General features: G+C 51.4%; 1 protein-coding gene across 1 annotated transcript; it reads left to right on the top strand.

The window, feature by feature from the left end:
- Window positions 1-4,492: 4,492 nt before the first annotated feature.
- LOC130846294 (myeloid-associated differentiation marker-like) lies at window positions 4,493-11,659 on the top strand. Its single transcript, XM_057724441.1, has 2 exons — window positions 4,493-4,533; window positions 9,369-11,659. The coding sequence occupies exon 2, from the start codon at window positions 9,559-9,561 to the stop codon at window positions 10,498-10,500; it is 942 nt and encodes a 313-aa protein (XP_057580424.1). The 5' UTR covers window positions 4,493-4,533; window positions 9,369-9,558; the 3' UTR covers window positions 10,501-11,659.
- The last annotated feature ends 5,016 nt before the right edge of the window (window positions 11,660-16,675 follow it).

Below are 16,675 nucleotides of genomic sequence, written 5' to 3' on the forward strand. Positions count from 1 at the left end.
GAAAGTGGTGGGTGAGGCCAACACCCTACTTGCAACCCCTACCACCTCACCAGAACCCTAGGGCTGCAGAGAACACAGCTTAAAACCCATGATTTTTGCCCAACCTGCTGATATTATCAACGGGAAACCCGTTCAGAACCAGGACAAGACTCATCTGTGGTCGTGAGTTACCGTGGCAGAATTGGAACTAGAAATTTGGTCTCTTGAGCTCTGCTCTCCAATTACTCACGGTTCATCCCAGGGGGACGAGACCGAGGCTGGAGTCAGGAGCAGATGTGACTGTGGACGGAACCATGGACCCAGCCATGGAGTCCAGATCTGCCTCTCTCTCACTCTGGGTTTCCCTTTCCTCTTCTCCTGCTTAGGACCACACCCCCTGTACTCCCAGCAGAAAGGACTTTGCATTCCCTTAAGGACAATGAGCTCCCCAAGCAGGCCGAGAGCACTGGGGCTGCTGAGCTGGACTCTGAAGTGGAAAGTCAGGAATGTGCAGGAACAAGGGTGTCTGGGACACCTCAGCCTGTGGAGGCACCTGGAAGCAGTCTGTGATTTTGAAAAAATCACTGAAGAGTTGAACCACTGATAAGTGATTGAGGAAACTCATGTTATGAAACAAAAAGAGGCTTACCAGCAAGCAGAGCTTGTGGGGAGGGAGGGTCTGTCTAATCAGGGAAGATGGAACCATTAACCAGGACCCAGCAGCCAGGAGGGAAACAAGCAGAGAGGGTGCACAGAGGGGAAGGATCAGCTTCCATCTCCACGTCTGAGTCTCTAAGATGGGCACAGTCCAGGGGCACCAGGAAGAGGCAGGGTTGATGGGGGACCAGGGGTCTCTGGCACCCCTCTCCCATCTTGTAGATGAGGAAACGGACCCACCCAGCAGTGGGTGACCTCCTCAGGGTGACGTGGCAGGTTTGTGGCAGAACTAGGGTGGATGGGGCAGAGTCCCAGCCTGGAGGATGCTGCTGCCACACTTGGAACAAGCAGCGTGGGGCAGAGGGAAGACAGCCAGCCTGGGAACCGGGAAACTGGGTCCTGTCTCTGACTCCGCCACACACGGGGTGACGCTGGACACGTCCTGCCCCCTCCCTGGGGTCCAACTGCACCTCCTCTTTGATGAGAGGGTTGGACTAAGCAGAGGACTGTTGCCAAATCTGGTTCCTTGTGCACCGAGGCCGAATAAAAATATGGAGACAGAGAACTGGCTGTCTCCAATATAGTCTCCAATAGAGAGGCTTTTTATTTTCTTTGCCAGGCAGAGGGAAGACACTGTACGTTAGCACCTGAAGAACTGTGCCCCCCTCCTTGGGGCACTGGAGCAGATTTTACACCTGGGGCTGGCCGTCTATGATAAGGTATGTGAAAAGGATCAAATTAAGGAAGTTCTTGCATTTGTTTTGTTCTGCAAGTTCATGGGGGAAGCTGGCATCAGGTGGTGCAGCAACCAGGCCTGGTGTCCCTGAAGGTATCAGCCCGGGACCTTCTTTCTGAAATGAAGAGGGCTACAAGGGCGTGGGGGGGAAGAAGAAAGGCCAGGTGCAAAGGGTAATTCATAAGGAGTCAGAGAGTAATCAGCTTTGTGAAGGGCAGGTCTAGCTACCAGTGTTTCTTAGTAGTCACAGCTGAAGAACAACCAAGACTGTTAACTCTTTCAGGCCTGTTCACGTTGTTTCCCCAGCCTGTTCATTCTTTCCTTGTTTTTCCTGGTTATCAGGAGAGCAAACAAACCTCATTTCTATTTTTTTGGCCATAGGACCTTCACACTCTTTTTGAGCTGCAACGTGAGGGGACTGGACCTTGCCTTGGAATTGTGACAAAGGACCCTTAACCCCCCCAAACAGGAGGGGTGGAGCAGCCGCCCCCAGGAACCTTGGGGCTTGGACAAGGGGCCTCAGGGGAGCCCATCCTGGGCAATTCTTTTACGAAAGCACAGGGGCATTGCCATCCTCCTGGGAAGGGAGGTCCCAGGGCTGTGTTCCGTTTGATTCAGGAAAATAGAGGAATATGAGATTCCTGCACCCAGGCGGGTGGAGGACAAACAAAAGCATACTTGCTTTTGTTGGTGAAACATTAGTCACTAGTCAATGTGAGAAAGAAATGGGGACTTTTACTCAAGCCAACCTGAGGAGGATAACAAGGGAGACCGTCTCTCGGGGGCTCTGAGAACTGTTCTGAACAGGTAAGGGGTGGGGGGGCCAGCATGTATGTGATTTGGGGGTGCCCTGCTTGGTACAGGTGATGCTCTTCAGGAGGAACAGAGAGTTTAGTTAGTGGTGTTCGTGAGTTTCCCACGTATGGGAAGAGAAACTAGGTCCTTAAAATGTTCTCCTGAGAACATGTATCTATCTGAGGCCAGGTCGGCCATTTTCGCAGGTCACAGAGCGCCTCGCCCTGGTCTCTGTGCTGAAGGCCCTTCAGGGAGGAGAGCAGGTCAGCCACTGCAGGGGCCAAGGACGTGATTCTTACAGAACGGGGCGGTGGGCAGCATTCCTTCCTACATAATCCTCTCCTTTTGTTTCTATCTTAATTTCAACCACGTTTTGGGAGGCATTTTTGACCCATGTGTGGCAAGGCACGAGGAATGCTCATTCCCAGGTCAGGTCAGGATGTCATTGATAGACCGACCACTCGATGTGCTATGAATCCTCTGGTCCTGGTAACAGGAGCCAGAGCCTCTGGACCAGCTGTCTCACTCGTCTGTCAGCTCCAGGAAATGGTTCCCTCCTGTTGCTTCTTCTCATGTCTAGAGTCACACTATTACAATCATGGATCTTAGAGACTATATATTACATGAACTGTTTCAAGTAGCCTAGTCATCGTTAGTTTTCATCAGAGACTCAGTCACAGATCTGTTATGCAAGAAGCAAGAATCTTGTCAAATAGGGAGAATACAAACAATATAGCCAGTGACATTAAGCAGGTCATAAGTAAGCAGGGTCATCCTCTAAGGAGGCACATGGCTTGCACTAGAAAACTTCATCTTTATGGTGGAGCAGGTATTTCTGCCCTTGAGGAGGTCTGCTGAAGACACCCTGCAGATGCACAATGCGCACTAGAGGGGAGAGAGGAGGCCCAAACAGGCAGCGAAAAATTTTCTGTTTCAGTTTTTCTTGTCTTGCCTTAAAATATGAATTTTATTTCATTCCTTCTTAAGATTTTCCTGCTATGGGGACGGACTCAACTGCCCAACCTGCCCCTGGGTGAAGGTCCCAGGCTTCATCCCAGTGCAGGGGTGAGTGGCAGCAGTGGGGGGCCTTCCCCTGCCCCTCCCCCACAGCTCTGCTGGCCTGGCCCCTCTGGGCCTGGGGACACGAGGATGCTGGGCTCTGAGCCTTTGTGGCTGAGATTAAACGAGGAAGGAGGCCTGTGGTGCCTTCACAGCCACTAGTTACTGTAAAGGGCTGCTGGTCTCAATGCACGGGGGCACAGGGACACACACATACACACTAACAAGAGCACGGAACATTCACACAGGCGCACATCTTTCTAGAGAGGCAGTCAGGTGTTGTCATGGCCCCTTTAAGAGTTAGGGGACAGGATATTGGCAGTGGGGTGGGGCCCAACATCTTTTGTCACAGGGCTGGCCACACCCCCTGGCTCTGGTTCAGGGGTGGAGGGGAGTCAGTGGGAGGGGCTCCAGAAACCTTGGTGTGGGTGAAGGTGGCAATTGGCTAGGACTCTTCTGAGCTCTAGTCAAACTGGGGGAAATTAGAATATGTGGATTTCTTTTGTCTCTTTTCTTTCATCTTTATATTGAGGTTAGAAAGGACATTATAAATGTGGGGATGGTGATGGTCAGGCAGGTCACCTTCACGGGTCTTGTAACCTCGCTTGTTTCACAACCAAAGGCTTGTGAAGAGTTAAACAGGGCTCTGGGGTTTGAAGGTTCCTGTTTTGCTCTGTTTTTGTCTTTGTGCTTCTTTCTCTAGAAATCTATGATCACAGACCCCTAGAACACCGACCCTCTAATCTGGACAATGTAAGGACCACACTCAGGTTCTCACTCCACCAGGGCACATTGTGGTTACTGTAAACGTCTCAAAAATAGAAGTTCAGGGCACCCCCAGCATGCAGCCTGCAGCTGTTTCCTGCTTCCCTTCTTGTATAACTCTGGGCTGAAACTTGCATCTAGGTTGTTGGTTCTTTTGCACAGTAAACAAGCTTCTCCCTAGACTGCCGGCTTCCTTAAGATAAAGGTACTTTTCTTTTACCCCAAACTCATCTCTCACCGTTGGCTTCTTCATTGAAGAGCCCCTGAGCCTGAGCTGGGTGACAGCGTCCTGCAGCCAGGCAGGAGTCAGGTCCCCAAGAGCCCTGGCTCCTCCACCTGGTCCTGGGGCACGGAGGGGAGTGCAGCTGGGAAGGTCCTGGCACCAGCTGCTTCCTGGGAGGATCTATGGCCATGTTCTAGTGGCTGCTGAACTTGTCAGTTTCCAGAACTTTTCCCTCCCCAGTCGTTGCTCACAGCTTGCTTTTGCTTTCTATTTAGAGAAGGAAACTGACCTCTGAAGGAGCAGCTGAGCTCTTGACTGCGTGAGTAGAGGGGTGTCCCCACCCTGGGTGTCCCCTTCCCACCCGATTGGGCATATTCTTTCCTCTTTGGAAATTTGGGGTCCCTTTGGACACCGCGGGAGTGGTAAATAGCTTGTTTGCGACTCTGAAATCTATTCTGGGGGAGAGAGTGAAGTGAAGTGGGGGGTCTACATCCATCTCTTCTAGCAGTCCACTGGGGTGTATCTTGGCAGACTGGCAAAACTATAGCTATGACCCTGCAACCAAAAAAAAAAAAACATTTTGTTTTGTTTTTTGATTATTTATTTAATGTAGCCTGGTCCATGTATGTTCTCCATTCTGAAGCACGGTGGCCCCTGAATGGGTCTCTAAATGACGCCACTGTTTTGCAGTTAGAGCTGTTTTGTCAAAGATCTGGTAAGTGGGGGGAAATTCCATAAGTGCAGGTGCTCCCTACTAAGGGCTCTTCCAACAAGGGCACTAAATTAATGGTACAAAAAGGGAAACTGAACTGTGAAAAGCCTACCCGCTTTACAGATGAGTCTCTGCAGGCAAGGGAGGTAGAAGAGGGTCAGCTTCTTAGGGAACTGAATCCACCCCAGCCGCTGTGGTTCCCATCCTGATGCCCCAGGCAGGGGCTACCCAGGGTCCGTGGCCTCCCTCCCCCCAGTCTCTGGAAGGAGGAGGAGTCCTAGTGCACCGGGCACAGCCTCAGCGCCCCCCACAGCATGAGGTAGAACGAGGTCTGAAGTAGCCTCTCCCTTTAAGACCCCACAGGGCACTCAGTTTGGCCAGAGTGTGTCCCCTATGGGGGCAGTGGGAGGGTAGAGGTGGATTTCCACTAAGACAATTCCCCTCAGGGGTCTAAAAGCACAAGGACAGCCAGGTGGCCATTATTGGACTTATGCTCTGTTTTCCACCTAACACCTCCTAAGCTGGAAAAACACCCATCTGCCATACCGAGGTGATCCCCCAAAGTGACGGAAACGTTCACTCGTACTTTTTTCACCCACCGCCCAACATGGGCTGATGCACAGGCGCTGGTGACGATTATGTTGGCAGTGGTGAAGGGCGCCCTGTTCTAGACAAAGCCCAACACCTGCCTCTCCGTGTTTGGCTTCTGGAGTGAAGAGCAGGGAAGCCTGAGTTGGGTAACACTGCCGCAAGCGAAGGGGCCTCCAGAAGCTAAAAGGGGCAAGGATGGTCCCTCCCCTGGGGCATTAGAGGCAGCACAGCCCTGCTGACACCTTATTTCAACATTCTGGCCTCCAGACTGTGAGGGAATAAATTCCTGTTGTGTGAAGCCACCAGACCTGTGAAAGTTTGTTGCAGGAGCCCTGGGAAACCAAGAGGAATTTCCAGAAATAAAAAAGATATTCTTTTCATATTATTTTATTTTATTTTTGAAACTAAATTTATTTATTTATTGGCTTCATTGGGTCTTCGTTGCCACACATGGGCTTTCTCTCGTTGTGGTGAGTGGAGGCTACTCTTCATTGCGGTGTGTGGGCTTCTCATTGCTGCACCTTTTCTTGTTGCAGAGCATGGGCTCTAGGTGCACAGGCTTTAGCAGTTGTGCCTCTCGGGCTTAGAGCCCAGGCTCAGGAGTTGTGGCCCACAGGCTTAGTTGCTCCATGGGACGTGGGATCTTCCTGGTCCAGGGATCAAACCCATGTCCCCTGCATTGGCAGGTGGATTCTTAACCACTGTGCCACCAGGGAAGTCCCTGTCATATTATTTCAATGTTTGCAGAAAACCTCCTGCTCTGGACCATGGTGGTCACATGGATCCAAGGACCCCTTGTCATAACCCTGTGGTCCCCAGTGTCTGAGGCTCATGGGGAGGATTCACTGATCTAGAGAAGGGTACTCAGTTCAAATGCCCACTGGAGCCAGGAGGGAAGGAGATAAGGGAAGGGGATGGAGAGGACTAAAGCCCACTGGAGAGGACCAGATGCATCTATCCGGGGTGGTAGAGAAGCAAGATGTAGTGTACATGACACGGTCTCATGTCTATAAACAGGGGAAAATAATCCACAGTTACCCCTAGAAACATGTGTGCATGTATGTACACACATGTGTAAATATGATGTGAGAGCATGTGAAGTGTGCTGAAGGCTGTATGTGAGGTTGAGGACATGGATACTCCCTGGATGGAGGGGTGGACGCTCCTGTGAGCAGGCAGGAAGGCTGGCCAGGCCGAAGAGGGGAGACCGGGCACATGTGAGATGATCAGAATCCTGCTTTAGGTCAGTTATATGTGAGAAGAAGCAATCATAGAAAATGCTAAACAATGATGAGAATGGAAAACAATATAAAGTAAAGGGCGTAGCAGCTGCTCAGCTCCAGCCACTCCCCCTCCTAAGGGAACACAACCCAGTGACACCACATCTCCTGAGGCTTCAAAAGGAGCTGAAAATCTGGATTCTCATGTGAAAGGAAAACACTGCAGCTACCAAATACTTAAGGAAGAAATAACACCAATTCTACACCGATCTTCCAGAAAACACTGTGAAGGAATATCAAACACATCCCTGGGCCACGTCCAGTACAAACTGGTTTGCAACCCCTGACCTGGACCAAATCAACCTTGCATGTGCTTATGTCCAGAGTGGGGCCAGGGCCTCCTTGGTCCTCTTTGTGGGGGACGGGGAGGGGAACAGGTGGCTGGCATGAACTGAGTGGGCCATGTGCCAGGCCCTCTGATGAGCCCTTCACAGGCTTTCATTCATTTAATTGACACAAAGTAGGTATTAAGCCCATTGCACAGATGTGGAAACTGAACATCTGTTAAGTAACTTGGCCAGGATCATCCAGCTATAAAGTGTCTCCTCCAGGCCCCACAGCCTCCCTGTACCTCAGTGTCCACCTCCCCTCCTCCTTCTCTGTCCTTCTTGCACCTCCTCCTTCCTTCCTTTGTCCTGGCCATGACCTTTTGGCTCACTGTCTTCTGAGTCCAGAGGCCTGGCCGCTGGGCAGGCAGGGCTCAGCCACATCTAGGCTGTGCTCTGACGGGGGCCCCATGTCCACGCTCACAGATGAGAATGGAGGAGGGGCTGCTGGGGAAACTCAGGTAAATCTCCTGCTTTCCAGGTGGGGGAACTGAGGCCCAAAGTGGGCACAGGCCTCACCCAGGGTCACACAGCAGGAGCCCCCACACCTCTCTTTCCCCAAGCCCGCCCTCTGTGGCAGTAAATGCATCCAAAGCTGTCATTCAGCCTTAGGTGGGAATTGCAGGGTGACCTCTGGGAGGTTGGTGGGAATAAACTGGGGGACAGACAGCATGACACCCAGGCTTCCCCTCACAGCCAGTGCCCCTCTGCCACCCCTGGCAGTGCCCACTGGGAGGCCAGCAGGCTCCAGGGCTCCCCTGGCAATTGGGGCTGAAGGAGCTCTGTGAGTCCAGGTAGGTTCTCGGGCTTTGCTCTCTGTTTCTCTTTCCAGCCTCAGGGTTTCCCAGGGTTTATTATCAGCAAAGGTGACAAGGCCCCTGAGGGCAGGAAGCTGGCTGTGGGCTCAGGGTGCTGGCCCTTCAGCCCTGGGGGCCTCTCAGCAAACAGGCCCTCTGAAACAGGGCAGCTGTCCCTGAGGAGGGAGCAGGCTGGGAGGGGCTCTCCCTCCCCCCACACGCGGGGACCCTCGCAGGAGGCCCCTGTGGGAGGCAGGACTGGGCCCTGGGTAGCCGGACTGTCTTGGGCAGGGGACCTGGGCAAGTCCATGGTCTCCATGGTCCCTGCCACTCTCGCCACGTGTCCCCTGTCCCAGCCCTGAGAACCCTTTAGGCCCCTGTTCTCCTCTCTCAGTTCCATGCCAGGCCCCTCCTCCATGGGGAAGGTGGGCTCCAGGCCTGCATCCCTTGTGGGTCAGAAGACACCTGCTGGGCTGCCTCAGAGTCTCTTGGACCCAGGAATTTTAAGGCAAAATTGGAGAGGAAGAGAATAAAAACTTTCCTCCTTCCTGTATCATCTTGTCCCCACGGCCTTGCTCTCACCCCGTGGCTCCTCCCTGTTCACCCCTGAAGCTGCCCTCCTCCGGGTGGGGCTGTGTCACCTCAGATGGCAGCTCCTTCTAGCGATGGCTGCAGGGAGGAAAAGCGGGGACATGTGTCTCTTCAGGGTGCTGTGGAAGGAGGCCATGGCCCTGAAGGCGTGTCCTGGCTCCCAGAGCCTGACCTGTGGTCCTGGGCTCCCACCCACAGACCCTGCTGAAATGCTGGCTGTAGAGCAAAGCACTTACACCCATAGCTTTGGCACTGTTGTCTGAGGTTCCAGTTCCTAGCCTACTGACCTTAAAGAAGGCATTTAAATCCCCCAGCCTTAGTTTTCTCATCAATAAATGGGGTTAGCAGTACAATCCACAGTTCCTTTCTGAACTTTTGGGCTCAGATGTGCCCCGGAATTCAGAATTTTCCAGCTTTAGACAGGTGACGTGGTGCATCTACTCTACATGACATAACATGCCACTGGGGTCTGAAAACACCTTGCAATCAAACACAGTATCTCAGCAACTATACTTTTGAACATTTACACTAAGTGAAATAAACAAAGACAGTAAATTGTCTCATTTTCTGTTTAGGTCAAAATTTGTTACTAAACAATTAAAAAAAATTTTTTTTTCAATTTTGAGAGACTTGAAGATTTGGGATTGTAGAAAAGGATCATTGCACCCTGTATCTCCTTAGATAATGACAGGCAGCACAAAGAGTTAAAAACTGGGCGTGGATTTGATGGCAGACCCAACCCAGCTGTGAGATAAGACAAGTGTCCTGACAAGGCCAAGGGTGATGGGTGGGGAGAATCATTCTGGAGTGGCTGTGCTCTTACCCACGTGTCTGAGTCATTGGTTTCAACTTCACAGACCCTCAGCCTCAGCCATCACAGGCCCCTGAGCCTTTCCAGGCATCTGACTGAATCCGCCTCTGGAATGAGATCTTTCTCTGGTGGGTCCTCAGTGAAGACCCCTGCCATACCGGTGACCGTGACCTGCCTGGCCATCACAACACTGTGTGCATCAGGGAACATCCCCAGACCAGGCCTTCTTGGATGTCATGTGCTGGTCCCTCCGCCTGATGCAGCTGTCCTGCACGTGCATGGCCTTCTCGCTGGTGGCTGACATGGGCATTCAGAGGGGAGACATAGGTACCTTGTCCCTGTTCTTCTGGTGCTCCTGTTTCGCCTTGACCCTCATCATCTCCATAGTCGAGTTATGTAGGCTCCCGTCCCGCTTTCGTTTCTTCTGGTACAACTTCCCCATCACCTACGCCTGCTACGCCGCCCTCACCTGCTTCTCAGCCTCCATCACCTACTGCATCAGCTACGTCCAGTTCCTGCCTGATGGTCCTTACCGGGATCGGGCCGTCGCCGCCACTGCATTCTCCGGCATCGCGTGTGTGCTTTATGCCATAGAAGTGACCTATATGTGGGACTGCTACAGCCTCGATGAGATCACCTGCTATGTGCACACTGTGCCAGGCCTGCTGAAGGTGCTGGAGACCTTTGTGAGCGGTTTCACCTTTGGCTTCCTCAGCAACACCAACCTGTACCTGCACCAGCCGGCCCTGGTGTGGTGCGTGGCCGTGTACTCCATCTGCTTCATCTCTGCAGCTGTGGTCCTCCTGCTGAACATGGGCAAAGGGGAACACAGGCCGGCCGTCAACTCCCCCATTTTCCAGGCTGTGCTCACCCTGCTCTCTGTCCTCCTCTATGTCAGCGCTCTGGTCCTCTGGCCGCTCTACCAGTTCTATGAGGAGTTCGGCGGGCAGCCCCAGCGGTCCAGCGATAGGAGCTGCACTAATGGGCTCACCTACTACGTCTGCAGCTGGGACCAACGACTGAGTGCGACCATCTTGACAGCCATCAACCTGCTGATTTATGTGGCTGACGTGGTGTACTGGGCCCGCCAGGTTTCTGCAGGGACTGAGGATGTGCCCAGTGCACCTGATCCCCTCTGCTCACCAGAGGTATCTTTACAGAGCTCTGACGTCCTCTGATGTCCTCTTCCTGTCCCCTCTCTCTCTTCTCACATCCTTCCCCATTCATCTCACTCTCTTTTCTGTTTCCTTCCCTCCTTCTGCTCTGTCTCCTTCCTATTTCTTTGGTTGCCCACATCCTCTTTTACCTCCTTCTCTTGCTGCTCTCATCTTTCCTACATTTTCTGCTTTTTGGCCCTTTTCTGGTTGTCCTTTGTTTTCTCATCTCCTGTGTCCTGACCACCTCTTCCTATTGTCCTTCTTCTGATCAGTCGGGACCCTGAGATTTCTTCCTTCTCTGCCCACCGCCCCCCTCCCACCTCCTAAGGTGCTGACTCCACACCACACAGCCCTCTGTGCAGCTGTTCACACCCTGGGCCTCCGGGGGGGCCTCACTGCCAAAGCAGGCCTGTCCCCTGGTGGTGCCTTAGTTGGCATATGTGTGTGGGTTTAGGGTTAGGGGTGGTAGGTAGCGACTGGGCCCCCTTTCTCCCAGTGGAGTGGGCTGTACAGTTCACTTCCCCTTAAGTTAAAGACAATCTCTGGAGGTCAGTAATTTCCAGTGGGTGGAAATTACTGGAAGCAGAAAGCCTGGATCCGTGGGTCCCAGCTGTCTCAGCCCCACCTGACATTGGCTCCAGTATTTTTGCAGGCTTCCTAAAGCCACTGACTAGAGGGCATCTTAAATGAAGTTGGAATGCTTTCCATCCCAACCAATCTCTGGGGAATAAAAAAAAAAGGAGCTGGCAGAGAACCCCACAATCTTGAAGACACCTGTCTGCAGTGTTTGTTTTCCTCCTGGCCAGCGATGTGACCACCCTGCCTCAAAATAGCATGTCCTGCCTCTGCAGAGAGAAGTAATGGCCACTGCAGCCTTAAAGCTGGTGTTGGACTGGGTTTTTTTTTTTTTCTTTTTTTCCTGTCTTCTGGTGATGGCAAAAATTACTGGGTGACCCTGTTCTTAAAGGGGAAGTTTCTTTTCAAATTTTCTTGGGACAGTGGTTTGGGATGGCTGGGGGGGTTGCTGCTTCTGTTGTCAAAGGAACTGCAGTGCTTGAGTGTGAGGGGCCACGTGTGTTTCTGTGTGCCAGTTGCTTTCTGTTGCTGCTTCCTGATTCTCTGGGACTCAGGCATAATGTGATCTAGATCAATGTATACAATTAAAAAACATTATTCTGGAGCTTCAGGTTCAGATCAGTCCCTGCTGTCAATCATAGAGCATAGGCTTGTCCCTTCTCCCACATTTATAATGTCCTTTTTAATGTCAATATAGAGATGAGTGAAAAGAAAGAAAAAACAAACTCAAAACAAAATCCACATATTCTAATTGCCCCAAATTTGCCTGGAGCTCGGAAGAGTCCTAGCCAATTTACACCCTCACCCAAACCTAGGTTGCTGGCAGCCGCACCCACTGACTCCCCTCCCACACCTGAACTGGAGCCTAGCGGTGTGCCCCAGACTTGTGACAAAAGACCTTGGGCCCCACCCCAATGCCAAACATCTGTTCCCTAACTCTTAAAGGGGCCCTGACAGCACCTGGATGCCTCTCTTTAAAGGTGTGCACCTGTGTGCCTGCTCAGTGCATGTGTGTGTGTGTGTGTGTGTGTGTGTGTGTGTGTGTGCCCCTGTGCTCCCCTGCACTGAGACCAGCAGCCCTTTATAGTAACTCGTGGCTGTGAAGGCACCACAAGCCCCTTATTCTCAACTACAAAGCCTAAGTGTCCAGCATCCTAGTGTCACCAGGGCCAGAAGCACCAGGCAAGCAGGGCTGTGGGGGAGGGGCTCGGGGAGGACCCCCCACCACCACCACAGCTGCCACTCCCTCCTGTACTGGGATGAAGCATGTGTTTATCACCCAGTTGCAGGTTGGGTGGATGGGGAGGGTCCCAGGATGTGGTCCCCATCGCAGGCAAATCTTAAGAAGCAACGAAATAAAATTCATATTTTAAGGCAAGACAAGAAAAATTTACACATAAAATTATTCTCTGCCTGTTTGGGCCTCCTCCCTCCCCTCTAGTGTGCATTGTGCATCTGCATTTTGCCTTAACCAGACCTCCTCAAGGGCAGAAATATCTGCTCCATCATCAGAAAAAAGATCAATTTTTCTAGTGCAAAACATGTAACTCCTTAGAAGACAATGCTGCTTGCTTACTTATGACCTTCTTAGCGTCACTAGCTGTATTACTTGGGATTCTGCCTATTTCACAAGACTGTTTCTTGCATTGACAGATCTGTGATTGAGTCTGTGATGAAAGATAATGATGACCAGGCTAACTGAAATGGTTCATGTACCATGTAGTTCTAGGATGTACGTAACTGTAACTGTGTGACTCTAGACATGGGAAGAGGCAACAGGAGGGAACCACTTCCTGGAGCTGACAGACGAGTAAGACAGCTGGTCCAGAGGATATTGGCTCCTGTTACCAGGACTAGGTGAGTAACAGCACTTGAGTGGCCTATCAATGGACTCCTCACCTGACCTGGGAACGAGTGTTCCTAACCCTTGAGACAAATTGGTCACAGATGCCTCCCAAACCTTGATCGAAATTAAGACGGAATCAGGGGTAATTGTGTAAAAAAGACTGATGCCCACCACCTAGTTCCACAAGAATCAAGTCATTAGCCCTGTAGTCACTGACCTACAAGGCACCCTGAAAGGAATTCAGGGCGAAAAACAGGATGAGGCACTTTGTTCTCTGGGAAAACTGGCAGAACCAGCCTTCGCATGCTTGGATTTTTTCAGGAGAAGGTTTTATGAACACAGTTTCTTGCATCTTTCCATACTTCAAAAAAGGACTAAAACTGTTAACAAAGATATCTATTCCTTCTGAAGAGCAGGAACCTCCTACACAACCGTGTGCTGCTTGCATGTCCCTCTCCCCCAAGACACATACATGCTGGTTTCCCCCTTACCTGTTTGGAACAATTCTCAGAGCTTCCTGAGAGACTGTCTCCCTAGTTATACTCCTCAGGTTGGCTAACACAGAATTCTATTACTTTCTTAATTGACTATGAATCAATTTTTTTCATGAAAGTTAGTACATATGCACTGACCTCCACAAATCTGGGTGCAAGGAATCTCATATTCTTCTATTTTCCTGAATGAAATTGAACACAATCCTGGGACCTCACTTCCCAGGAGGATGGCAATGCCTCTGTGCTTTAGTAAAAGGATTGCCCAGGATGGGCTCACCTGAGGCACCCACTGTCCAAGTCTCATGGTTCATGAGGGCAGCAGCTCCATCTCTCCTGTTTGGTGTAGATGTGGGTCATTTGTCACAATTCCAAGGCAAAGTCCAGTCCTCTCACTTTGGAGCTCAAAAAAAAGTGCGAAGTTCCAACCCTCTCCTCAGAGAGGAAGTGCAGCTGGACCACAGCGGGGGCGGCGGGGGGAGACTTGTCCAGAGTCACCCCGTGTCTGGCAGAGTCAGAGACAGGACCCAGGTTCCTGGTTCCCAGGCTGGCTGTCTTCCCTCTGACCCATGCTGCCTGTTCCAAGTGTGGCAGCAGCATCCTCCAGGCTGGGACTCTGCCCCATCCACCCTAGTTCTGCCACAAACATGCCACGTCACCCTGAGGAGGTCACGCACTGCTGGGTGAGGCAGTTTCCTCATCTACAAGATGGGAGAAGGGGTGCCAGAGACCCCTGGTCCCCTCCCAACCCTGCCTCTTCCCGGTGCCCCTGGACTGTGCCTGTCTTGGAGACTCAGACGTGGAGATGGAAGCTGGTCCCTCCCCTCTGTGCACCCTCTCTGCTTGTTTCCCTCTTGGCTGCTGGGTCCTGGTTATTGGTTCCATCCTTCCTGATTAGACAGATCCCCCTTTCCCACAGCCTCTGCTTGCTGGTAAACCTGTTTCTGCTTTATAACATGAGTTTCCTCAGTCACTTACCAGTGGTCAGACTCTCCAGTGATGTTTTCAAAAACACAAACTGCTCCCAGGTGCCTCCACAGGCTGAGGTCCCCCAGACGCCCTTGTTCCTGCATGGTCTTGACTTTCCACTTCTTCAGCGTCCAGCTCAGCAGCCCCTATGCTCTCATACTGTTTGGGGAGCTCGTGTTTCCTTCAGCGAATGGAAAGTCCTTTCTGCTGGGAGTACAGAGGGGCTGATCCCAAGCATGGAAAGAGGAAATGGAAGCTCAGAGTGGGAGAGAGGCAGACCTGGGGTCCACGGCTGGGTCCACAGTCACATGTGGTCCTGACACCACTCAGGTGGCCCCATGGCCGTGGTCTGGTCTCCCTAGGAATGAACTGTGAGTATATGGAGAGCAGAGCCCAAGAGATCTGGTTTCTAGTTCCAATTCTGCCACAAGGTGAGTCATGACCACAGATGAGTCTTGTCCTGGTTCTGAACCTCAGTTGCCCAGTTATAGAATGAGCATATTGGATGAAAATTGTGGTTTTTCAGCTGTGCTCTCTGGAGCCCTAGGTTTCTGGATAGGTGGCGGGGGTGCAAGTGGGGTGTAGCCTCATCCAGCACTTTCTCTAACCAGAGCAGCCTGGCATGAATCAAGCTCCTACTCAAGATCTCATTTGAAAATAAGATTAGAAACAACCCACATGCTCATTTTAAGGATGTGGGTTAATAAACCAAGGTACAGACAGAAGAGGGAAGACTATCCAGCTGGAAAAAGTAAGGATGCTCTCAAGTAATGATAAGCAAACATCTCCAGGATGTATTAAATAAAAATAGTAAGATACAGATCAATGTGTAGCATGCTAATTTTTATGTAGTAAAAATGGGGAGAAATAAAATTAAATATACTTGTATATGTTTGATTTGCATTAAGAAGCATTTGAAGGACCCCCATGAGTGCAGTGGAGCAGTTACCTGGTCCTGGTGGGGGAGGGGAGCTGCAGGGAGAGTGGGTGGAGCTACAGGTAGAAGTGAGGTTTCTCACTGTATGGCTCTTTAGAGCTTTTAGATTTTGAGCTGTGGAAATTTATTACCTTCTTAAGAAAATAAAATTTAAGTTTGAAAAATACAGCAAGTGAAGAAGAAGGGTCAGGGGAGGGAGAGTTGGCCAGATGGTCTCCATATTCCCTGTAGCCTTGATGGACAGGCTGAGAGATGCCCGCCTGTCTCCAAAGGCAGAGGGAAGGGAGGCATCTTGGGTCCAGGGGTCTGGGGAGGGGAGCTGTGGCCCTTAAGCCCACCTACTGGGTGGCCAGGGCCTCCCCCAGCCCTTTAGCACACACAGTTGATGGAGAAGCCCCCCGGTACCCAAGCCTCAGGCCCTTCCTTTGCTCCCTGTTTGGCCTGGGCTCCCTGTCTCCTGGGGCAGCGGCCAGAGGCTGCCCTCATCAGCCGGCCAGACAGAGCCTCTTCCATGCACGGGTGACTCCAGTTGAAACAGCCCCAGACTGTAGCCAGAGTTGCTTCTAGAACAGAGCCCAGGGCACAGATGTTCCTATTCTCTGGCTCCAGATGAGGTACTTGAAAATATTAAGGAGCCCGTGTTCCTCAATCCATCACAGAGTGCAGAGAAGTGGGGCTATTCCCTTCCTCCACCTTGGGTACCTGGCTGCATGCCCTGGGGGCCAGCCACCAACTGCAAATCCCAGAGGCCCTCTCTGTCCGAAGGCCCTGTGCAAGGTGGGGTGGGCTGAGGAGAGGGTGTGTGACAAGGCTCCAATTGAAGAGGAAATTTAGAAACTTACACTCAGCTAAAAACAACTCCATGCTTGTTTTGCTTTTGTGAAATATGCTTTCTGTGTGGAGAAAAACAAAAAATCAGGATGACCTAACAAATCAATGTAACTTTAAGATGTTTTGCTAAAAATTGGAATGTACTGCACCTGCTCTTGTAAGTTTCTGTTTGGAAACTTCCATGCTCTGCAAACACGTGCACTATAAAAGTAAAGCTCACGGTGAGTTCGGGGCCCAGAACTTTGGAGCATTAGCTCGTCTGGGGCCGCTGGGTTAATAAACCTGAGTTCTCCAACCCTCTGAGTGTGGTGCTTGGTTTCTCAACAGACCGATTTCTGCAACACAATCAGCCACTGTCTTAAGGTCTCCACACTCTCTCTGGCATTATCTGGTTGGTTTACCAACAGGAAGTGGTCTGGCTGAGATGGGGGTGCTGCTGCAGGACCTCTGGGTGGAACACTGCAGCCAGACCAGAACAGACAGTCTCCAAGAAATGACTTCTGGATCCAACAGAGAAGGGAAGGGGCTCAGCATTTACTGAAGTTC

Source organism: Hippopotamus amphibius, chromosome 2 (assembly GCF_030028045.1).
Source record: "Hippopotamus amphibius kiboko isolate mHipAmp2 chromosome 2, mHipAmp2.hap2, whole genome shotgun sequence".
Classification (NCBI taxonomy): Eukaryota; Metazoa; Chordata; class Mammalia; order Artiodactyla; family Hippopotamidae; genus Hippopotamus; species Hippopotamus amphibius.

Coding starts and splice junctions, on each gene's coding strand:
- LOC130846294 (XM_057724441.1), top strand. CDS start 9,559: ATGTGCTGGTCCCTCCGCCTGATGCAGCTGTCCTGCACGTGCATGGCC.